At 42.9% G+C, this 25,624-nt stretch overlaps 1 protein-coding gene across 3 annotated transcripts; it reads right to left on the minus strand.

Moving 5' to 3' along the window:
• Positions 1 to 1,169: 1,169 nt before the first annotated feature.
• MTRF1L (mitochondrial translation release factor 1 like) lies at positions 1,170 to 24,925 on the minus strand. Of its 3 annotated transcripts, XR_012655566.1 has the most exons (8): positions 24,556 to 24,925; positions 14,773 to 14,852; positions 11,898 to 12,081; positions 7,482 to 7,645; positions 6,375 to 6,492; positions 3,129 to 3,265; positions 2,858 to 2,991; positions 1,568 to 1,629 (listed from the first exon to the last, which is right to left on the minus strand). XR_012655566.1 is itself a non-coding variant. In XM_032773068.2 (7 exons), the coding sequence occupies exons 1-7, from the start codon at positions 24,842 to 24,844 to the stop codon at positions 1,414 to 1,416; spliced, it is 1,188 nt and encodes a 395-aa protein (XP_032628959.1). In that variant the 5' UTR covers positions 24,845 to 24,925; the 3' UTR covers positions 1,170 to 1,413. The 3 variants fall into 3 exon arrangements, 2 of the variants coding, with proteins under 2 accessions (XP_032628959.1, XP_032628961.1); XM_032773068.2 differs by lacking the exon at positions 2,858 to 2,991 and having other exon boundaries at positions 1,170 to 1,629; XM_032773070.2 differs by lacking the exons at positions 2,858 to 2,991; positions 14,773 to 14,852 and having other exon boundaries at positions 1,170 to 1,629; positions 24,556 to 24,640.
• Positions 24,926 to 25,624: the final 699 nt, after the last annotated feature.

A 25,624-nucleotide genomic window follows, 5' to 3' on the forward strand; every position in this document is an offset into this window, starting at 1 on the left:
ACACTGGCAGGACAATTTGCACTGCCATCCCCAGGCTGGACCATTCTGAGTAAAGGACTGCAGATCTCCAGGGCTGCTAATGCAACACTTACACAGCCATGATTAGTCAGCACAACAATGTATATAGACAATAAAAACTCCACCTTTACAGAGGAAATTAGCATCTTGCTGAAGGTTACAGAAAATAGTCTAGTCACCATTAGTTTTCTAATGGCGTATAACCTTGATATAACTGATAAAAAGAGTAAAGCAAGAAAAAGAAGACCTGAAATTACATCTGAAATCCACAAAGGAACTTGAGCATTGCAACACTGAGCCTAGCTTTCAGATGCTTTGAAAATGACTGGAATCCACAAAGCTTATGTTAGGTGTCTAAGCTCCCTATACAATGCATGGGGAGAGAGAGCACCAGAAAATGGGATTCACGAATGTCAGCAGGCTAGGCACGGTAGGAAATGCTGATGAGAAAGGTATGTCCTAAACTCCGGTCATCTCAGGTGCCTGTTAAAAGTTCAGTGCCTGAATCTGGTCTGCAGGGAGGCACCTATTTCTGCTTGTGATCCACAACCAGGAACCCCTCTCTTGGAGTCAGGTGACTTAGGTGCCTAAGACATTTTCACAAGAATCAGTTTAGGTGCCTGTCTCACGCCACACAAAATGGCTGTGGGGAAGAGGGGTTCTTTCTCCCTTGTAGCTTTTAGCTCAGTGCTTGAGGTACTCAGCTGAGATATGAGAGACCCTAATTTAAATTCCCCCTTTTGCCTGATGAGAAGGGATTTGACTAGGGGTCTCCCACCTCTCAGGTGAGTACCGTAGCCACTGGACTATGGAATATTCTGATGTAGGTCTCAATCTCTCGTTGAATTCATTCTACTTTAATAAAATAATTAAATATTAATTGGTCCAGAGACAGAAACGGAGTCTTTGTATAGTCAAGTGGCTAGGTCACTCACCTGAGAGGTAAGAGTAGCCCACTCACAGTTGAGCACCCTAACTACAGGCCTAAATGTTATAAAAGGGAGGCTCCCTGCATCCTTGGCTTTACACTGTATGGAACAGATTTTTATGCTCAGATGAAGCCTAGAACTAGAAGCAACTCAGTTTTTCTGCATACCTTTTGAGAGTAGAGCAGCAATGTCCTTAGGTGAAACAGTAAAAACTGCAATCACTTCAAACGCAATCATATTTACTTTAGATTTTCTACACTGTAGTCGTCTCATACAAAAGCCTATAGTCTTTTACTCCAGCAAGTAGGAAAAACTGTTCAGCAGTCATGAAGAGATAAATTAATCCTTTTTGATGCTCTGAATTGCAGTTTACACCTCCTGCGTGATGCTCCAGCAAACAACCATGCGGCTAATTTGTGTCAGGGTAGTCATATCTGTCATTACAGGGCTTAGCAAAGAACAAAGTTCAGGTGAGATTTGTTTTTACATTTTCTGAAATAATTTCCATTAAAGTTTCATAATCCGCATATTCCCTCAGGGATGTTATCATTTCATCTAGCAGTTCTTCCCCTAACATAAAACTTTCAATATGATGCACTGTTCTGTTTATCCTGTGGTCAGTTACACGATCCTGTGGAAAGTTGTATGTTCTGATCTTCTCAGATCTTCCTTTGGTCCCAATCTACCACATAAGAAGAATCAGTTTATTATCTGTTAGTCTATAAGGTGCCACAGGATTCTCTGCTGCTTTTACAGATCCAGACTAACACGGCTACCCCTCTGATACTTTATCATCATAGTATTCTTTTTAAACATAGAGTAATATACTGGTCAAGCATTTGAACATCAGTTGTTTACTTCCTACTGGAAATACACAATATTCATGACAGTGATTTAGAAATAGAACTAACCTACAGACCTGTTCGCTATGGCTAAGAATAAGAAGTTCTTAGATCATATATATTGTATATGTATGAAGAACTGTAGTGTTCTTATAGTTACTACAAACCTATATGAAGTGCTAGAGTAGCTATCACTGGATAAGAAATGTTATATGTTAATTAAAAATGAGTATTGTCTCTAGTATTCCTGTTACTTGTACTCAGCAGTTATTTCGTTTCACCTGTCTCATTAGGTCTCCAGATCTTGTACAGTGCTGTGTATAAAGTATAGCTAGAATACAAATTTTTATACTGAACTAGAATATATGTTTTGTGTATGTCATTTCACAGTTAAAGGTCAAATATTTAATAAATTATCAGGTTAAGAAATGTGTGCTGTATCCTACTGGAAAGCCATAAGTCTTTCCTTTCTAATGGCACATAGTTTCTGATTGCGATGGGTTATCAGACATCAGACCTTTACCCTGTTACTGACCCAGTACTGAACATTGTCCGTCATGTATCTGAGATATTTTTCAGGTATGTTAATTTAAAAAACAAAGTCAGCAGTTTGAAAGCTATTCAGAGACTTAATGTGGGTAGTACTATGTCCTGATGGAACTAGATGAGTAGTCAAAAGTGCACAATGCATGATCATGCTGCTATTGACATTACATGCATGGTAGATAAGTTTTTTTTCAATTCCTGTGTACAACAGCTAGCTCAATCTGTAAGATTACTAGCCAGGGTGAAAAATACCTGTGCCACCAAGCCCTACCCAATCCTTATGCACTGCAATTTAATAGAATAAGACAGCAGTTCTCAAATTGTGAGTCGGGACCCCATTTTAATGGGGTTGCCAGGGCAGGCTCAGACTTGTTCGGGCCAAAGCCTGAGCCTCACTGCCTGGGACTGAAGCCAAAGCCCAAGGGCTTCAGCCCTGGGTGGGGAGCTCAGGTTACAGGCCCCTGACTAGGCTGAAGCCCTTGGACTTCAGCTTCGCCCCTCCTCTTCCCCCCGCCCCCCCACCTGGGACAGTACGGCTCAGGCTTTAACTCTGTCACTCGGGGTAGCTGAGCTCAAGCTTCAGTCCCCCCTCCTGGTGTCATGTAATAATTTTTGTTGTCAGAAGGGGGTCATGGTGCGATGAAGTTGGAGAACCCCTGGAATAAGATATTTGTGCACTGCATTTAACTATAATATATAGCAATTAACTTTCTTTTTAATCTAATTTTAAAATGTAATTTGCTATCAGCAACCCCATATGCATACAGCCATTCATTTGCAAAGTAAATCCTACCTGAATCTTTCTGGCATTGTATCTCTTTCTTGTCTCTTCTTCTAGTTTGATGCTGTATAGTTTAGCACGAAGCATTTGCATAGCCTTCTCTTTATTTCTGATTTGAGATCTCTCTTGTTGACATTCAGACACTACACCTGATTACAGCGAAAATATAATCAGATTTAACATTTAATAAGAATAAGTACAAAAATATTGTTGTGATTGCATCTTTAATGGAGATTATTTTTATTTTAAAAGTAAAAACAAGCTACTACCTTCTTTACCACGTTAAAGGAGGCAAAAAAATAAAATCCCAAATCTGTAATAGTTAAGCATGTGATTTAATCATGGAGGTCATGGATTCTGTGATTTTAATAGAGTTCCACGACTTCTTCGGCTTCAGATTCAGTCCCACTCCAGTTTAGACTTCAGTCCCATTGTAACCATACCCTGATTTTTACCTTTTTGTGCTATGACAGTTCTGTCAATTTTGCTTAATTTTTCTATAACAAAATGGTATCCATAGTAAAACTTTAGTCTGAGATTCAGATAAGGGTTGAATTGCGCAGGTCCTTTACCACACACACAAGATGTTTACACTTACAATTGAATATGATATGCTATAGGGAGTCTGTGGAAGAAGAGATGAGTGATGTAATCTGATTCACTGGTGTGAAAGATAATCTTAACAACTATGTTTTGCATGATATTGATTAAAGAAATTTTGAAATTAGGGAGGCCAGGGAAGAAGAGGCTGCAGTAATCAATGTGGGAGACTCAGGGTGTGGATAATTATTATAGTACCACACAAACGTATGCTAAACTCTTCCACCATAAAAAGACATGGTTCCCACCCCTAAAGCTTACAGTCTAAGATGGACAAGGAGCAAGAGGTGTGAGTAATGAATACCGGGAAGAGAAACAACACGCTGGGAATACAGGGGTTACAAAATAATTGCATGTAATTTCTTGGATTTGTTTATATATATCTTGCTGGCTCTGATAAGACTGTGTTCTTAATACTGATTGTTTATAATGTATAGTTTAAAAACTATACTTTTTTTTTTCTGTAGCTACCAGGGAGTGTGAATGGAACTGATATGATAGGAATAATGGAAGTGGGAGAACAGGAACATAAAAGGAGGGGGTATGTGGAGACAGGCACAAGAGGAAAGAAGAAATGAAATGGCATAGGAAAAGGTCAAGAGATGGCATAGCATGTAGATCAGATAACAGTTCATTAGCTCATATAGCAACAAATGTAATTGGTTGCTCAAGTCCAACATCTTGAAGTGTCAGTCTAACGTTAAGAAAATGGTGATTGTAAAGATGTGCTGCTGCTGTTCTGGTTCCCAAGGGAACTGGGATATTTAATGCTCTGCGGGGACTTGGCTTCCTATGTGGGTGTTCCAATGTTCAGTAGAGGATGAAGGGAGGCTCTAGAAGATCTAAAGTATTTAGTAACCAGAGCATAGTAATAGTTGTCATCTTCTGTAAAATAAGTGGTAATATTCTGGATATGTTGGGAGGAGGAGCAGTAAGAGGTGACTGATGTTGCAAGACTGCTGGCAACAGGAGAACAGAGGGAGCTCAAATAAAAGGGATGCCAACATAATGAGAGAAGAATGGAACCTTTGAAAGAGATATCTGAGAGGTCTGAGGAGAATCTAGACCTGTCACGGCTATAAGAACCAAGGAAAAACAAGGTGTTGAACACTGGAGTGATCAGCAATACTGAGGCTGCAAAAAGATCAAAGAGGAGAAGATAACAGAGATTCTGGAATTTGGCTCTGATGATATGTTGGCAATGCTGGTGAGAGCAGTTTTGGTGGAGATGAAGAGTGGAAGCTAAATAAGAAGGGTCCAAAAGGAAGCTGGATGAGGGGAAGTCAAGGCAGCTGTTGTAGATGGCCCACTGAAAGAGCTCAGAGGTGAGCAGAAAGAAGACTGCATGGTATTTAGAAATGGGTGGCATTTAAGGTTTTATTTTTTTATTTTTTTGAGGATGAAGATACGAGAACATACCTATATGCTTGAGGAAGGAGCTAGAAGGCAAATGAAAGTCAATAGCTGAGAATGGAATCAAGGAGGCAGATGGAGGAGTTGCAGTTACCTGCATTAAGGTAGCACCAATACACTTCAATCAGGAGCGAGTCCCCACAGCAGAAAGTATGGTGTTAAATGGAGAAAGACAATGCTTGCTTCAAAGAGCTAACATCATAATGCTAAGTAGAAAAGGAAATACCCTGTTCTCCAGATGCTGAGGGGAGAAGGGGCGAACCACCAAACACAACTGTTCAGTGGGTCTCAAGCTGGCTCCTGAAGATCTGTCTTTTACTGCCTCTCATCCTTTTTTCAGCTGCTAAATTGCATTAAAAAAACCCCTAAAAATATAAATCTTCCATATAAGCAACTGCTGCAGTTGTCTTAAGGACGTTATTGTGAATAAAAAGGGAGATGGTTTAATGAACTGGATTGTAAAAGGAAGTGGTTTTCAAAACTGTGAATGGGGAAAGAAGTGGTCGACAAAATACTTTATATTAATGAGCTATGAAAACATTTGTGAATGGAACTCTAGTGTCTTCAAGGTTTCAGAATAAGCTAGAGTTGTATCAAAAGCAACAGAAATTGATTTGTGTGATAAAATTATCATTGCTAACTAAGAAGAGGTAAAACTCCAAGTATAGAGTACTGTACTTCCACACTCGAGTACTTCCACTCTCAAGCAAATCATTGTCCTAATAGTCTGACCTGCTTTTAAGCACTACTTCTTTTAATGTGTGAAATTTAATAAACACGGAAAGTGATAAACTGTAATCAAGAGGAGTGTAGGCTACTCCCCCCGAAAACAGACATGTATCCCAACACACCTCAATCTTCAGCTCCAATACTCTAATAATTTAGTACTGGACACATGAAGCAGAAGCCACCAGGTATGCCAAGAGGGATAGTAGTTTTGTGCTGTGGGGAAAACACCAGAGATCTAAATTTGGATGTAGTTTTATAAAGTTTGCAGAAATGAATGGTTATTTCATTAACCCTTTCCAAAACCCTTATCCCATAAGGATTTTCCAATATTAAATTACATGATTTTTTGTCTCCCAGTACCGAAAATTGTTCTTACAAAGAGATTGAAGAAGTAAGAGGAGAACATGGGTAGAATTATTTAGCTTTTTGACCTTTCAACCTGATAAGATATCTGCATTTTAGTTATGACAATAGTTTCACATTGTAGATCCTTTATTAGGAGTAACTTTTAGGTACCTGTTGGAATATGAACTATCCGTACAGCACTGTCAGTTGTATTTACATGCTGGCCCCCAGCTCCACTGGCTCGCTTAGTTTCAATTTGCAAATCTTTAGGATTAATTATCAGATTGATCTGTGATAGAGAAGATAAAAAAGAAAAAAAACCACACACACCTTTGTTTTTCCTTTCTAGACAAATGATAGTTATTTTTAATATAAACACTCGGATATATTTTAAACAGTATATTTCAGTAGGAGATCAAAACCATTTCAAGTTGATGAGGAGTGCGATGCAAAAACAAAACAGTTACAGAAAGCACAATAAAGTCCTGGTGATCAGATTGCAGTGCAAGCTCCTGTGAGGCAAAGATCAATACAAAGTTTTAATTCTTAGCTTGTTCAGGGTTGTTAGCTCAGCAAACCCCCGATGAGGACAAAATTCTCAGCAAATCATTTTAGGAGAAGGAAAATATGGAATTTATAGAGAATGCATAGGTAAATGAAATCTCTAAGTTCCACATTTTTTTGTTCAAGTTTTTTTGTCACTGTGTCAGGGATACAAGTCCCACTTTGACATACCTCTGGTGAAGTCCACTAGGAAGAGCCAATATTTGGATGAGGGATTCCTGAGACATTTCCTCCCTCCCCTTCCCCGACCAATTTGTATTCCCACTTCCCATGTACTAAAGCATTCTTCTGGAATTATAATAGACTTTGGTTCAAAAATGTTGTTTTAGAATGGAACATTTTTCATGCTGAGCAAACACTTAGCGTATATAAAATATAGAAGTTAAAGAAATCTTACTTCATACAAAGTAATTCTCCACAAGCTATGTAAGATAAAATCCTATTGAAGTCACAACAATTTGTTGGAGGAAAAATTTTGTGAGGCAGGAATGTGAAGAAATCCACAAACACACACACTTGTGTGTGCCTCTGCTCTCTAGCCTCTCTGGACATAAATACGATAATTAGACACAACATGACTTGGGTTTTTGGCCTCTCCCATAAAAATCAGGGAGAGGTCAAAAGATTGAAAAGGGAAAGATTTTACATGTCTTCAAGATGGCAGGTAATGGGGGTTGTTAATGGGACAATTAATTATATTTAAATACATCTTACCTCCATGGGTTGGGGTAATAGTGCAATAGTCATTGTACTGGTGTGAATACGGCCTTGCTTTTCTGTCTTTGGTACTCGCTGAACACGATGCACTCCTCCTTCAAACTTCATATGCTTGTATGCTTCAAGACCTGCTATACTGGCAGCAGCATGTCTCAGGCCACCTTAAAGACAAAGAGAAAACTGTCTTACTATAACTATCTTATTATAATTTGAAACATTTTATTTAGATGATACTGACATTTGTTGTTGGGAAAAAGTTAGGAATAATTTGTCCAGTGACTCATGGGTAGTCTGAATCAGGCTTTACTTAATTATAAAGTACCTCCTCACCAGCCAACCTGTGTTCCATTCCTCAACATTCTGCAGCACTCTTGCTTTCTATATGTTGTCTCATGTAGCTTTCGGTGATGGGGTAAATCAAGATGGCTGATTACACAATGAAGAGGCAGGCAGTGTCCCTTCTTGGCTGAGTTTTCTACTAGGAAATTCCCATAGGAATTAATCTTCTAATTTTTTAAAAAACCAAGCAGTTAACAAGGAAAAATGTTTTAACTAATATCTTCAGTCAGGTTTATACTCAATGATGAAAAAAAAAAGTCCAAGAACAAAAATTCCCTGCAGGTTGTTTGTTAAAGGAAGGCATGTCAAATACATTTTGTGGAGGAAGCCAAATGCCATTTTAAATTATGTCTATGGGCCATGATATAGATTTACAACTACATATCCCCCTCCATTCATGTCAATGTAAGTTTACAAAAAGATTGTGAGTGGAATATGGTCTCTGTATAGTAACAAACTTACTTATTATTCGTTAGTATCTTGCTATATTCAACATTACTCAATGGAAAAATTTGCTCAACTTTAGGACCATGACTATTTTTGTTTTGTGTCTCCCTTCCACCTTTAGTCCTCTTCCCCTCTTCCCTGTTTTTGTATTTCTCTTCCTTTCTTCTTTCTCTGAATTTCCTTTCCTCCTGAGAGGTAGGAAAAACCCTCAGTTCCCAACCACCCCTTTCCAGTCACTAAAATTATCAGCAATGAAATAGTTAAGGCTGACAAAGTGTCACAACTGGAATTTGGAGTTAAACCCAATGAGATTAATAGGAGTGGGTAGGTTCATATCACTAAAAGCCATTCCTGCATCAGTATACGTTAGGCTCTCTCTTTAAAGGCTAGGTAGAAGCTTTCTAAAATGAAAGCCAAAACGGTGCAGAAATCTGACTATGCAATCTAGGCCACCAAAAATACATTTAGCAGGTCAGATCCACACTGTGAGACTGGTGTTTGACAACTATAATGAAGGGGTTTGCAAATATTGCTGTTCTCTGCAGACACTTAATATTCTACTAACATTGTCTCACAAAAAAGAAATAAGTTTTGATTCCATTAAGTTAGTCTGTAGGGACCCCCCACCCCCCAAAAAATATTGTCTGTATGCCAACCTTATGATTTCCCTCCCTGCTCCCTTACAAAGCCATCTGACCTATCATGGTGATTTTTAAAAATTTTTTGCCCATACTTGCCAATAAATTAGAGTTTTATATAAATTTGTAAATGTATAGCTTTGTTACCTCAATGCATAATTAAACAAACTTTATAGCTTAAGTGATTTGTCAGCATGTATCAGTTTATTATGTTAATGCTGTATGTTAAATCCACCACTTAAATACAGCTATCCAAGATACAGTTTGGATATGTCTGTCAAACAAGAATGGCTGCCAAAGAAATCTGAAACTTTAACATATGCTCTCCATGCTAACAATTCTTGTGAAATCTTTCAATTGTATAATATAGACATCATCAGACTGAGTAAAAGATTTATTGCTGTATATTCAAGGATTCTTGCTCAATTACATAGAATTTAGGCTTACCATAATATTAATGCTTAAACACATTTATTCTAATTAGAAAGCTAAATAAGTATCTCTTCTACATAGCAAGCTGAAGAGGAAGCTGGTTGATGATCACAGTAAAAATATTTTGAAAGTGCACTATGGTATTAGTGATTATGAAGTTAATTTCTAGTGGATTTTAGTGATTCAGCTTCTTCTCTATCTTTCCGATGTCTTATCCCAAAAGTTTTTATGTTTCCAAAATAGATGTTTGTTAAAGCTATACGAGTCAAACATCTTATTTGTTTACCATTTGGTGAACCTACATTCATGTCTTTTGTGAAATGTCTCAGTGAGTTAATCTGCTTTAGTAAACCACTGTATATTTAATCAGAAACTACCACAGCATGTGGAAATAAAAAAAAATAGAATGGACATTAATTAACTTGATTAAGAAACAAAGTACCACCCATATCAAGGCACACCCACAGGAATGCCTTATACCATCTGTACTGTGACTTGGCAAGCGAATTCACTGGCAAACTGGGTATGCTTGACCACAACAATCAGTTTATTTGTGATAGAATTAGTCTACCTGATGGATGTCCTTGAATTATAAATTTTGGCATGTTTAAGAATTAGCACATGGGGAATTTGCTTAATCCAGTTAACATTAACATCTCTAGAAGGAGATTCTGAAACAATAGAAAACTTGAGCTCATGACAGTCACTAGCAACTAGCAGTCCAAATTGGTCAGCTGACAATGAGAAAAGAACTGAAGAAGACTGTAGCAAAGACCAGTTTTACATATTTGAATTTTTCTGCTTTTAAAAAAAATCCTGTTACACAATTTAACTTTACTAGATTGAACAGAAGATACAAATGAATAAATCCGATCTTCCTTAAGATGAAGTCACAAGGATTATTTTACGACAGTCAGAAAGTGATCAGTGTAGCTTATGAAGAGGATGGGTTTCATAAAGGAACCAGATCTACATTTTCAGAAGTACAAATGCATGCAACAACTAATTCATGTGTACAAGTAAGGTTTGTCCATTAAAATATGGCCCTGTAATTCCCAAATGGTAATATTCATTTCAGTGAAGCGTTCCAGGGAAAGGTCTTGCACACAATTTAAACCAGGCCTGCACAACTTGTAAAGCAGCGAGGGCCACATTACTCCAAAGAAAACAGCTGAGGGCCGAAACCCCCCGGCCCCGCGGAAACACCACCCCCCCAGGACCTCCCGGCCCCGCAGAAACACCCCGCCCCAGCACCGCCCAGCCCTGCAGAAACAAACCCTCCTTCCCCAGGGCCGCCCCACCAAAACAGCTGTGGGCCAAAAAGGAAGGTTGGGGGTGGGGAGGTGATACTTGATTTTAAACCAACCAGGGGCTCCCAGCTGAAGAGGTGGCTGGGAGCCCTCAGGGGCAAATTAAAGGGCCCAGGCCTCTGGCAGCTGGGGGAACCTGGAGCTTTGCTGGGCTGGGGCAGGGATTTAAAGGGCCCAGAGCTTCTGCCGCTGAGGGGAGCCCAAGCCCTTTAAATCCCAGCCCCAGCCCGGCCGCTGGAGCTGTGGCTGGGATTCAAAGGGTTCTGGGCTGCCTGCAGCCACAGGGAGCCCTGAGCCCTTTAAATCTCAGCTGCCACTGGGATTCAAAAGGCTCTGGGCTGCCCGTGGTGGCGGGGAGTCCTGAGCTCTTTAAATCTCAGCTGCGGCCGGGAATCTCTGTGGGCAGCCCAGAGCCCTTTGATTCCCGGCCACAGCTGGGATTTAAAGGGCTCTGGGCTTCCCGCCGCTGCCGGCAGCCCAGAGCACTTTGATTCCCCGCTGTGGGCCTCACAGTGAGCCTCTGTGGGCTGCATGTTGTGCAGGCCTGATTTAAGCCTTTAACGTAAGAGTTATATGGTTAAATGGAGATCCCCAGGTTTACGTAATGGCTCAACCTTTAAACTTACTGTCCAGGTGAACTTACAATTGAGCATGTGTGTGATATTAAGCATGTGCATTTTTGGTGCAGATTAGTGAGGTTTTATTGTACATTTTTACTGAAACAAAATTTAAATGGATGAGAAAATATTTGGCAGAAGATAACATTTCAGATAAATTCAAGATATTTCATCTTAGTCACTGAACATAATTTTAATTCAACAGTGCCCCTTTTTGTGCCAAAGCACCCAGAGCACTGAACTAACATTCAGAATACAACAGAATGATCATATAAAAACAATATTAAATAGCTATATAAAACAACTGTTTCCAAATCAATACAAAATATACTTAATATATAAACATACCAGTATGCAGATATCTTCACCTCAAACATGTAACTTCAATTCATATTGATTTTTCTCAAGCTACACGAACTACATTGTGTGAAGATATAGATTTTCATCCTTTCATTCTCACAGTAAAAACTGAGAAAAATCTTGTTTATATATTAAAACAGCTCCACTGATTCTGTTTACTTAAATTTGGAAGTGAAGCGCTTGTAAGTAGGCAACAAAACCCTCATGTAAGTACATTGCTTTTAACTATTCAACTTTTCAATTCAAGTTATTAGAGCATTAATTACTAACCTATTTCACTTGGAAAATATTCCAGTATTTCAAATCTCCAGTTTTTATATGCAGCATATTGTTGATACATATCAAATATCTCTGCAGTGAACAGCATGGCTTCCTGTCCACCAACTCCAGCAGTTACTTCCATGACCAAATCACTGTTGTCTGTTTCTTCTGAAGGAATCAAATGCAATACTATCTGTAAATACAAAAATTACACACCATTTTACCTGTTTAAGGGCTTGTCTACACTGGCAAGTTTCTGTGCAGTAAAGCAGCTTTTTGCACTTAAACTGCAGACGTGTACACTCTGCCAAGCCACTTTGTGCGCAGAAACTCCTCAGTTGAAGCGCTGCAAAAAAAACAAACAACCACCTCACCAAGAGTCATAAGGCTATTTGCGCAGAGGCTCCAGCTCTCTATTGCCAGCGCAGACACTTGATTGCTTTCTGCGCCGTAATTGGCCTCCGGAGCTGTCTCATAATGCCTCAAGTGACCGCTCTGCTCATTGTTTTGAGCTTGGCTGCCCTGGAGACATGCGCCCCTCCCCTTTCAAAGCACTGTTTCTGGCAGTGGTTGTGTGCTGTGCTGATCTGCTCTGGGATCCACATTGTTTGCTTTGTAATGCTCACGCTGTTGAACACAGGGGTAGGTAGGTTGGCACCCGTGCATGTGTGGGAGTGAGAGAGAGAGATTGCAGTGCAGAGAGCTCAAGGAGGGAGGTGCGGGCTGATGTCAAGGTTTCCCCCTGCCTCAGGACTGGTTACTTCCTGTCGCTGTTTGAACTTACAAGACAGCATGGTGACACAAGCTCTGTCCCCCAAAATACACTGTCTCTTCCCCCCCTCCATACACATACACACACTCCCTGTCACATACTCTTCCCCACCACCCCTTCAGTTGAAAAGCAGCTGGCAATGCAGTAGGATGCCTCTGGAACAATGGGATTGGGAAACCTGCATCATGTGATGCTGTGCCTGCCCCATGAGCCAATGCAAACCCTTCCCAAAGCACCCTGTGGTCAGTTGCACAGTGGGATAGTTACCACAATGCACTACTGTCTTTGCCGTTGAAAGAGCAGCTAATGTGGATGCACTCCAGCGTCACAAGGAGCACAGCGTGGACACGCAACAGCAGTTTAATTCCAGCGGTTTAATAAAAGTGGTATAACTTGTGGCGCAGAAACTTGCCAGTGTAGACATACCCTAAGATTTTCTTCTCCTGACACCTCAATGCATACTTGAAATATTTCACTATGTTCAGATGGTATGAAAATATCATACAAGCCGTCAATCATTTTATTTTGCAGTCTGTTACGGTAGCTCCTGGACATTCTCCAACTAGGTAGTTTTCTTAATGCTCTTTCTTCCCACATAGTGTTTAAGCTCAACCTACTTTTTTTTGTACTATAATTTTCTCCAGGCAACTCCCATTAATACATGAATATATAATACTTACTAGCATTTATCTGTAGACTTCAAGGAAGGTAAGTATCATTATCCTCATTTTATCGGTAGGAAACAGAGGCATAGGTGAAATAACCTGCCCAAAGTCATACAGCAGGTCAATGGAAGTCCTAGGAATAGAACCCAAATCTCCTGACTTCCAGTCAGTGCCCTTTTTGTTACTACACTATCTCCCAGAAGACTAACTCGAGTCAAGTGTGCATTTGGGAAAAGCCTTTTTTGTGTTTGTCTGTGATGGTGAAAGGCTCCCTTCAAGTTGACCAACAAAACCTTGCACAGATTTCCATTAGCTAGAAGAGGCCTCTGCTTTTGGAGACTACAGAAATCACTGACCAATATCTGGAAACGGAAAGTCTTTTTTAAACTGAGATCTCCTTTTAACTCAATACTAGCTTATCAACTAAGTAGCTCTGTCACTGAAAAGGTTCGGAAGTATGTCATGGAGTTGTTCAGGATTTTTGTTTTGTTTTATTTTGTTATTTTTTTTTAATCAGGAGAGATGTGAATTTGTATTGATCACAAATTAAAAATGCACTGATATTAAAACCTGAAAATACATCATTAATGGCCTTTATAAAACAATTTTACACATTGGACCAAGCTCGCTTTAAACACTTCCATGTAATGTTTTCCACTCATTACTGCTTGCTTCTACTGAGTAAAGTTTCTCTATATATCTTTGTCTTATCTGTTCTTCCTGTTAATCTATATACATTTTTGTATGTTTACCAAAAAAATAAACATATAAACCAACTGTCATTTTGGTGCTAGATGAGTATGTGGCAAAATTAATCAATTTTCTTTAACAGATCAGATTTAGGGGGAAAAAAATAGCTTTTTACCTTGTTATTGTGCACATTCCAGAGGGAATGATTTTGATGAAACTTACTACTATGCAGATGCCTATACAAACTAACAAGTGGGAACTAGTTACATAGTTTAAAAATGTCTTTTGTAAAAGCAATAGCCTACTCTCACAGTGATCCTATGTGTATTTGCCCTTATCAGTTGATAAAGGCCCTGGGCACATATATATAAGCAGTAAAACTAATTAACAGTTTCTCTTGCAGCCAGAGAATGGAGGAAGCTTATTAGCGTTTATAGTTTGAAATTCTTGAGAAGTGCCCACATAGGGCTCTATAAATACAAATAAATACCTTTCAGGGATGGTCTAGGGATATTTGGTCCATGAAGGGATGGACTAGATTACCTCTCAAGCCCTGTATTTCTGTGATTCTATAATATGTCAACTTTGTAGTTCTTTGCTAGAGACATGGGATTGTGTTTCATTCTATCAACTGTAAAAAATGAAAAACTAATTTGAATGAAGTTGTATGGTCATAAATGAGGACAGGATTTGGCTAGTGCTCATTTAACTTTGAATAGTAGATGGATATATGATGTTACTTTATAAAGGACTATACCTGGCGCTTCAATTCAGTTATCTCTTCCCGACAGGAAACTATTTCCTCTTCTGCAAGCTTCTGCAAATCTTCATTCTCATCTGCAATATTGGAGTGAGTTAATCCTCAATAGCTATGATTTATACAATCTCATTAATCCTCCCTCCACAATAGCTGTATGACAAACCACAATTCTTACTGAATAAAAACATATTTTGCATGTCATTAAAAGTTGAAGACTATGATATGTTATTACCTTAGACCTTAGTCCATCCCCACCCCCACATTTGCCATAATATGTGATAGAGATGAATAATTATTTTAATAGTATTTTCTGGTATTGTTTAGATGAGACATGGGATGATCCACCCTATTTAATCTCTCTCTATTCTATCCAGAAAGAAATGTGAAAACTAACTAGGAGTTAATCTTAAAATTCTCTATTTACCTAAGGGTTTGGCTGTATCACAACATTCCCACCTCTACCTCACTGTTCAGCACAGATGACATTTCTTGAATAATACAAGCAATTCTTAAAATAAATTAATCCAGCCCAGACAGACTCTTAAATAGCCCGCCGTTACCACTTCTAGTAATGAAGAGGGACTGTTATATTTGTCATGCCCATTCAATCCTTGATTGTTCTCCTGCAATTATCAAGAATGGTGCCAAAGTGGTGGTAGTTTTTGTGAAGCTTACACCAGTACACTGGACACCGAATTAAAAATACTACTTATATTTATCCAGCACATAGGCCAAACCTGTCATTATATTGCAATAACTCTTGGCCACTTCTGCTTTTGACTGGATTCTGAATAGTAACCCAGAAGTTAAAGGTCTTATATACTATTACCAATCATCTCATAAAAATGTTTTCAAAGCATACAGTTCTAAACAATAGTTTCTTTTCAATGTAAAAACAAACCTTATTGACGTATAATAGCTGAAAAAAATTACATTTAATGTTGAAAGTTGAAAACTGTTGTGTACCTATCATTAAAAATTTCACTGGAATAGTGTTTCACTGTAAAATTCCTGACCATGCTTGATTTTAGATAATACCAATATTTGTACACAACCTTTTTTTAGGACCAGTCGACAGGAAAAAGGCTTTGCCAATACAGCTATGTTGGTATAATATCAGCAGAGCCCCTATTGGAGATGCAATTTATACGGGCATAAGGAGATCTTTGCAGGTATAGTTAAATGACCTCCTAAATGACAAGGACTCTTTTGCTGATATAACTATGCCTACACAGGGTTTTGCCAGTATTGCTGGGCTCGTCACATCTATGCCAGGAAAACATTGTTACCTAGTCTTAGGCCCTCTCTACACTGGCAAGTTTCTGTGCAGTAAAGCAGCTTTCTGCGCTGTAACTCCTCAGGTGTACATATTGCCAAGCCACTTAGTATGCAGAAACAGCACAGTTGCAGTGCTTTTATAAAAAAAAAAACACCCCAACAAGAGGCATAGAGTTTTCTGCGCCAGGGTTACAGCGCTGCGGTGCCAGTGTTGACACCATGGTGATTACAGTGCTGTGACTGGCCTGCAGGAGGTGTTGCACAATTCCTGTTCTCATCTCTCTGGTCATTGGTTTGAACTCTACTGCCCTGCCCTCTGGTGACCAACAACCATCAGCCCTACCCCGTAAAATCCTTTGGAAATTTGAAAGTCCGCTTCCTGTTTGCTCGGTGATGCGTGCAGTCGTCTCAGTGCATCTGTCCACGTGGCTATGCCTGCTCCACACACCAGGCGATCCCCCGCTTGAAGCGATGCCGAGCTGCTGGACCTCATCAGCATTTGGGGAGAGGAGGCTGTTCAGTCCCAGCTGCGCTCCAGCCATAGGAATTATGATATCTACGGACAGATTTCACGATGCATGACAGAAAGGGGCCATGACCAGGACACATTGCAATGTAGGGTCAAAGTGAAGACGCTGCTGAACGCCTACCACAAGGTGCGGGAGGCAAACTGCCACTCCAGTGCTGTGCCCACGAGCTGCCAAATCTACAAAGAGCTGGGCATGATACTCAGCAGCGATCCCACCTCCATTGCGAAGGGCCCTGTGGATACTTCGTTGGCTCGTGTGCCAGTCGAGAGTGTACCGAGTCAGGAGGAGGAAATCTTGGACAAGGATGTGGAGGGGTACCCAGAGGCAGAAGATGACTCGAAGGCCAGAGATGCATGTAGCCAGCAGCTCTTTTCTATTCCGGAGGAGCCTAGGCTGTCACAGCTGTCGGAGACTGGCAAAGCACAAACAGGAGAGGAGGCCCCAGGTAAGTGGATCTGATTTTGGGAATTGCTGAAGCGAGCTGTTGGGGGTAAGGGGGTTGCAGAAGGCAAGGCTTGTCTCCCACCGCATGCCTCGTATGAGCGGCAGAACAGGCTGTTGATTGACTCCCTCACTTCACGGGAATCTCCCTCAGAGATCTCCAGGAAACTCTTGTGGAGATACTGGCCAATCCGCTGCCGCAGGTTCTTCGGCAGAGCTGCTTTGTTTCTTGCCCCACTAATGGTAACCTTCCCGCACCACTGTGCCGTCACGGGGGGGCAGGGAGAGGGGGGCATAGAGGCCAGAGTGGAAGCTGCAGGCTTGGAGAAGACCCTCCCTTGATTCCCTGTTCACCCTCAGCAGTGAGATACCTTCCATAATGATCACATCCTGTGGAAAGTGTGGGGACAGGAATGATTATCACCCCTCTGCCCCCCAAAGTGTTGGCTCTCCCCAAGAGTCACATGCCCAATGTACAGAAGGGTCCAGGAAGAGTGATTTACTCTGTCCCTGTGGCCACTCACCATTTTGGGGGTCTTGTGGCTCATGTGCTTGCCTGGGGTTAGCCAGATAGTGACAGGTGTGAGAGTACTGGCTGTGTTTTAATACAATACTGCTTCTGTAAAATGTTGTGTAACCCTTCTGCCCCTCTGAGTTGGCAGCAACAAGAGCCAGGTTCAGTATCCAGGGGTTCCGTTTCAATAACACAAGGCATAACCGGCTCGAGCCCCCACCCAGTGACCTGGGACACTTACATACCACACCCCCCTGGGCACCTCTAGGAGGCAATACTTCCCCTCTCGCAAGCACGGAGTCTGAGTGTAGCGAAATCTTTTTAATAAAGGAAGGAATCAATGTGGCATCCCATTGGAGAAACACCACAAACAGAGTTATAACACAAACCATAACCACCCCCCCAAGTACATTTGGCAATGTCCTTTTCCCCTTAGGGTCTTAAGTCCAATCACTCCAAAGTCCAACAACCCAAAAGTCTCTGGTCAATGCCACCCCAGAATTCAAGAGTCTATCTGTAGAGGTCCCTCCCCCCAGCCTGGGTGAAAGGGGCACCTTACGTGGTCCAGGGCCAACTGCCCTGCCTCTCCGTGGGTTCTGCTTCCGCCTTCTCCACGAACTGCTCCGCCTTACCAGCCGCTCCACTCTGCTCCTCCGGCCGTCCTCACAAACTGCTCCGCTCCACCAGCTGCCTCGTGAGCTGCTCCAGTTGTCCCAGCAAACTGCTCGGCTCCGCTCGCTCTGTGGGCTGCTCCACACGCCCCACAGCTACTCCGCTCTGCCAGCCGCTCCACTCCACCAGCTGTCCTGTGGTCCGCTCCAGCCATCCCCATAAACTGCTCCACTCCGCCAGCTGCTCTGTTCCACAGTATAGCTTCAGGCTCCCCCACTAGTTAGCACAGTACTCAGTGCTCCCAGCTCAGTAATTTCAGCTCTTTTGTGATTTCAGCTCTTAGTGATCTCAGCACATAGTAGGGGAGCCCAGTGCTAGTGCACCATTAGCCCAAAGTGAGTTCAGCTCAGCAACCTGTATCTAGAGTCTTAAGGGAAAAAAAAAATCAACTCTGACATTCCACAGTGGAGAGAGGAGGGGGTGGAACTGGTGCTTCTGGCTCCACAAGGAGACTGCACCACCAGGCACAGATACCTGTCCCCAACCTCTCTCAATTCACTGGGTTTTGGAACCCATATCCCTTGTCTAGCAAGTGTCATTTAATTTATATTGAGACATTTCTGTTATAAAGCAGTCTCATAGTTCCTCATTCACATAATCAGGTGGCAACACTTTATTTATCCTGCCCCAATAATGAAGAAATTGGGGATCCCAGAAATGTCAAAATAACCATTCCCAGGCTCCCTGCTGACTCCTTGCTGGGTGTGCCTATGCAAATATTTGAGACTTCACATTCCTGACATTCTTTCCACACTTCCCATAATTCACCACCAGATGTCAGGGTACAGCTCATCCTGACTCTGCTTACAGTTGCATTTAAACTTCACAGAGATGACCTCAGGAGCCCAGCCTCCTTTTTTGTTATCGGTGGCTGAACAGCTGTGCAGAATTAAAAGTGGCCAAGAAAAACTAAGGAGGACTTTCTGCGTGAGGTCATGATGTACTCCGCTGCCGAGAAACAGGAATTGAAGGAGTGGCAGGACAGTGAGAAGAAGGACCGAAGGGAGAATGCGGCATACCAGAATAAAGCCATGGAGCGGCTCTTAAACGTTATGGAGCGCCAAGCAGACACACTCCAGGCTATACCAGCTCTTCAAACTGAGCAGCTCCCCTGCACCAGCTGTCACAAAACTCTTTCTTATGTGCCCCCATCCAGACACCACCATCACACTTTTATCAACCTCCTGGCTCCAGTCTGTACCCGCAGCATTCCACTCCTCCTTCCTCACCGTCCAGCACTGCAGACTTCCACTACCCACTGCACTCAACACCCATCCCTCTGCAGTTTGGCCCTGCTTGAGGTACAGTACCTGCTGCATTGTACTCCAAAGGGGAAGACTGGATATGATCCGAGGACATACACAAATCTTTAACTGTCCCGGGACCCCTCCTCCTCCTGAGACCTTCCCTTCCCCCAACCCCCTCCCTGCTGACATATTTTTTTTGTTTGACTCTCTCCTCTGGTTGTTGTCTTTTAATAAAAGAATTGTGTTGCTTTGAAAGCAATCTTTATTCTATAAATTGAAAACAAAAAGAGCTCTGCAAAGTAACATACAACTGTGTTAAACCCCCTTATTGCATCATGTGCACCAATCAGCTCCTAGCATTACAAGCACTGCAATCTCACACATAGCAACAAGTATTATTGGCTTTCAGTTTCAAATTGCTTCCTCAAGGCATCCCCGATCTTTATGTCCACGCACTGTGCCCCTCTAATAGCCCTGATCTCTGGCTGTTCAAACTCACAGCCTCCAGGCACTGAGCCTCTGGGGTCCAGCCCTGAGTAAAGCTTTCACCCTTTCCTTCACAAATATTATGGAGCGTACACTATGCGGCTATCAGCATAGGAATATTGTCATTGGCCAGGTCCAGCTTCCCACAGAGGCAGCACCAGTAGGCTTTTAGGGCTAGTCTACACTGGCAATGTTAAAGTGCTGCCACAGCACTGCTTTAACGTGGGTTGTGTAGTCAGAGCAGAGCGCTAGGAGACAGCTCTCCTAGCGTTCTAAAAAAACCCCACCTCCACGAGGGGCGCAGCTACCGGCACTGGGCGGGTGCACCGTCTACACTGGCGCTTTATAGCGCTGAAACTTGCTGAGCTCAGGGGGGGTGTTTTTTCATACCCCTCAGCGAGAAAGTTGCAGTGCTGTTAAGTGCCAGTGTAGATAAGCCCTTAAACAGCACACTCAACAGTCATTCTGCACTTGCTCGGCCTGTTGTTGAATCGCTCCTTGCTGCTGTCAAGTTGTTCCATGTATGGCTTCATAAGCCACGGAATTAAGGGATAAGCGGGGTTTCCTAGGATCACAATAGGCATTTCGACTTCCCCTACAGTGATCTTCTGGTCCGGAAAGAAAGTCCCTGCTTGCGGCTTCTTGAACAGGCCAGTATTCTGAAAGATGCGTGCGTCATGCACCTTTCTGGACCAGCCTGCATTAATGTCTGTGAAACACCCACGGTGGTCTAAAACCGCCTGGAGAACCATTGAGAAATACCCCATGTGACTAACATACTTGGTGGCTAGGTGGTCTGGTGCCAGAATTGGAATATGCATGCCATTGATCGCCCCTCCGCAGTTAGGGAAGCCCATTTGTGCAAAGCCATCCACAATGTCACGCACGTTGTCCAGAGTCACAGTCTTTCAGACTAGGATGTGATTAATGGTCCTGTACACTTCCATCAGCATGAGTCCAACGGTTGACTTTCCCACTCTAAACTGGTTAATGATCGATTGGTAGCAGTCTGGAGTAGCCAGCTTCCACAGTGCAATTGTCACACGCTTTTCCAATGACAAGGCAGCTCTCATTCTTGTGTCCTTGTGCCACACGGCTGGGGCAAGCTCATTACACAGTCCCATGAATGTGGCTTTCCTCATCCAAAAGTTCTGCAGCCACTGCTCGTCATCCCAGACGTGCATGACGATGTGATCCCACCACTTGATGCTTGTTTCTCGAGCCCAAAAGTGGCATTCAACTGTGGTCAGCACCTCTATAAATGCCACAAGCATTCTCATGTTGTACCTTCTACGCGTGGCAAGAACAATGTTGCACTCCATCTGCCTTTGTAGTTTAAGGAATAACTCCACTGCCACTTGTGACGTGTTAGTTAGAGCGAGCAGCATACTGGTCAACAGTTCAGGATCCATTCCTGCAGCCTGAAGAGGCAGGGTGCACAGTACACAAACCATTGAAAGATGGCGCCAAAGGCAGACGGAAGCTAAGGGATTTCTGGGATGTGAAGCAACGCATCACCGGTCATTGGGACAGTACCCAGGATGCCCCACAATCCCTTCCACCTTCCCACAAGTCCTTGTGGCAGAAGAGAAAGAGGTGCTCTGTGGGATAGCTACCCAGAATGCACTGCTGTGAATACCGCTGCAAGTGCCACAAGTGTGAATATACCATTGCGCAAGCAGCTGACAGCGTGAACACACAACAGCGGTTTCCCTTCAGTGCTCTCCGAGCGGTGCTGTAACTGCCGCTGCTGTAACTTTGCCAGTGTCAACATGCCCTTAGGCTACCAAATACAGTTTCACATACAACAAAACACCACATCCAAAACAATGTATTAAGAGAACACTCCGACCCCACTGAAAGGAGAAGGCTCTTTGTGTACAGCCTACTTAGAAAATGAAGGTGTGACTGGAGTGCAGGTAGGCATATCCACACTAGCTATAATCCAGCTAGCATAGATAACAATAGTAGTGACGACATGGCAGCAAGGACTTCAGCGCAGGTTAGCTCAATTAGGTACACAGGATCCTTGGTGGGCTTGTGCTCAGGTGACTAGCCTGCAGTGAAGTCCATGCCACCACATCTTCATTAGTGTTGTTATCCATGCTAGGTAGATTAGTGTGGGTATGCCTACCTGGACTACAATTACACCTGTGTAGATATACGCTCAAGTGTCTGCTGCTTGAACACAGGGAGGGATAAGGAAACAGTATCAGCATGGATTAAGCAGGTGTGCATTACACAAACACACATCCCTTCCCTCCCCAGTTCAGTTAGTAGATAGATAAAGAGCATCTCTTTCAATGAGTCTGCTCTCTAAATTGTATTGCTTCGGCTGCACTGCTATTCTTTGCTGAGAGCCTTTCACTCTCCTGCTACATCTGTTGGCTTCCGAGTTTCAGTCTGAATTAAACTTTGGACACAAGAAGCCTAGAGTAACATACAAAAGATGCTCTTTTACATTGCCAGCCTCAGGAAAATAAAAATATCCTCCGAGGGAACACTGGTAAAGAGTGCAAAAAGTGGTGTTTGCCTTTTTGCTAGATGTGCTAATGCAGGTTAGAAGCATAAATTGTCATGCACACTCAAAAGACCAGATGATGCTCTAAACAAGGATGGATGGACTCAAAACTGATTTGCAATAAATGCTTTTTTAAATTGTGATTAAGAAAGTAGCTGTATCTTTTTTTCTTCCTCTATCTAGAAGGGAAATGCTGTGCACTGTCCAGTCACTGGTGCATCATTATTTCCCACACATGTTCAATTCTAAATTGACTTGCTAGTATGTTTAAAGGATGGATCATTAAATAAAGCTGGTGATCTGCATATATAGAAAGGCTCTCAATGCCATGTAAGCTTCATGTTAAAGGCTTAAATAGTGTGTAAAACCTTGATCTGGCACTCACTAAACTGAATATTACCCATTATATGTAGCGTAGTAGCCATGTTAGTCCCAGGATATGAGAGACAAGGTGGGTAATGTAAGAGGTGAAAACATTATCTAAAAATTGTATCTATTACCCATTGTGAATTATAGGGCCATATCGTAATAGGCAAAAAAGGGTGAAGTTTTGAATTACGATAGCATAGTCAAATTATCTTAGCACAACCAAAAGCCCCATTAGGCCTTACTGTCACTAGGAAAGAAGGTATGCTTTTAACTAAATAATTTAACATGTGTTAAAACCGTGATGTGGTCAATGTTACTTTTAGTTTTAACATGTAGTTGGTCAAGTAAACTGTAGGCTCCCCACTACGGTTTACCTCAAACAGCTAATATGTTAAAGTACAACTGCTTGTCTACACTAGGATTTTAAATGTTAAAATACACATTTTTCCTACTGACAATGAGGTCTAAGATTATATCTTCACTGCCAAAAAAGGTGGGTACCATTTTGCAGTTAAATAACTAATGCAACCAAAACAATCTGAGAACAACAACAACAAACAATCTAGGGGCCTGAGCTACACTAAAACTTATTTCCACATAGTTACAGAGCTCAGGGCTGTGAGAAATCCACACACCTCAGCGCTGCAGTTACGCTAACCTAATCCCAAATCTAGACACAGCTACGTTGATGGAAGAATACTTGTGTTAATTTAGCTATTGTTGCCTGGGAATGAAGTGTTTCTGCAGCAACTGAAAAACCTATTCCACCACTGTAGGCTGCATCTACACACTATGATGTTATGCTGGGATAGCTATTCCACCAAAACTATGCCACTATCATCCCCATAGCACAGACATAGTCTATGATTAAAAAGTCAAATGACGGCCAGGTGGAGGTGGCTGAATTATTTCTATTTAAATCTTTTCATTTGTAATTGTTCAATGAAGAGCCTATACAAGCAAATTTTAGCCCATCACCTATTTGAAAACTGACAGTTATGATCTTTTATAGTCTGGGGAAAATATAGCATGTTAGAAAATATTCATTTTGGGCCTGCACACACCAGGATAAGGTAAGTGTTTGGCTAGCACATTTTAACACAATACTGTCAACATGCACACACTAAAAAATTATGAGTCAGGCCCCTCAAAAACACGAGCTTTTCTAAAAGTAATTTTATTATTTGCTTTCTTCTTATAGAACCTTTAAGGTTCACATTTACAATTTTTTCTCTGCATCCCTGAAGGCTAGAAACTTTTTTCAAAAATGAAAGCTGTGATTCTGACTTAAATAAAAACAACTGCAGAAACTATGGCACAGATCCCCAAGGGGATTTAAATACTAGACAGGACCGTCAGGAACACAAGCCCAATGAACACTCATTGCTACTGAGAAATTATTTCAGATTAAGGTAAAGTGTGAATTTAAAGCGGAACAGCTATTGCTGATTAACGCCTTCTATGCACGCTGCAACATGAGTGCCTCAATCTGATTCGGATTAAGCTAAAATGCAATAAAGCACTCTTAATTCCGGAGTTAATCAGGAATTAACTCCCCGTGTAGACAAACTCCGGAGTAAACAGCCACACGCGCGCACACACAGCACCTGGAGTTTGCGTGTCCGCGCGGCCGGGATCCAGCAGAGCAGGTGGGCGGAGCCAGAGTCAGGGGGCGGGGCCATGCGCGCTCGGCCGTCAGTGGGGTGGGGGTGGGTCTCTCACCTGCTCGTGCCAGCTCTTGCGTGTCCCGCAACTCCTGCTCCTTTGCCCACAACCGCTGTATCCGCGCTCGCAGCTCGGGGCCGGCCCGAACCCCCGCCTGCTCCTCTAGGAAACGGCGCAGCGCGGGGGTGGCGAACAGCGTCTCCAGGCCGGGCCAGGAGCTCAGCGGACGCCGCGGCTGGTGCGCGGCACGTCCCCCGCACAGAGCGGCCCCGCGGCAGCTCCTGGCGGGGGGCGGGGCCGCGCGCAGGCCTTGCGCCGCACGGACAGTCCGCGCGAGCAGCCGCATGCCCCAGGCGAAGGACCCGCTGCGGAAAAGACCGAAGCGACTCGGGTTTGTCTCCAGCCGGAAACGCTCGGGTGGCCCCCCGTCAATACCGGAAATTGCCGAAGCCGCTCGGCTCCCCGCAGGCTTCGGAAATAGCCGACGAGGTTCGGGTTGATCGTAGCAGGGGTCGGATTGGACGGCTAGGAGGAGGGGGCGGAGCGGAGACGGTCCCAGTCCCGACAGTGGTGGGGGGCGTGTCTGAGGCGTTGGCTCCTCGCTCGCTGTAGGACTGGGCAGCCGGAGCCTTTGCCATAGGCTGGGAAACACCGAGGGAAGGTGCGAGACAGGCACCCGTGAGCATCACCTGGCGTCCCCACAGCCCCCGCCCCCTCCTAGCTAAACATCCCTACAGCCCGCGGCCCCTCCTCGCTACACATCCCTCCATCCCCTACACATCCCTACAGCCCCTGTACATCCCTGCACCCCCTATACATCCCTACAGCCCCTGTGCCGTTCCTAGCTATACATGCCTACAGCCCAGCAGTCCCTGCTCTCCTCTTAGCTATACATCCCTACAACCTCTATACATCCCTACAGCTCCTGTGTGCTTTTTAGCTAAATATCCCTACAGCTGCTGTACATCCCTTCAGCCCCTGTGCCTTCCGAGCTGTACATCCCTACAGCCTCTATACATCCCTACAGCCCATGCACAGCTCCTAGCTATTCATCCCTACAACTCCTATACAACCTACAGCCCCTGCGCCCCTCCTAGCTGTATGTCCCTACAGCCCTTGCGTACCG

Source organism: Chelonoidis abingdonii, chromosome 3 (genome assembly GCF_003597395.2).
Source record: "Chelonoidis abingdonii isolate Lonesome George chromosome 3, CheloAbing_2.0, whole genome shotgun sequence".
Taxonomy (NCBI): Eukaryota; Metazoa; Chordata; order Testudines; family Testudinidae; genus Chelonoidis; species Chelonoidis abingdonii.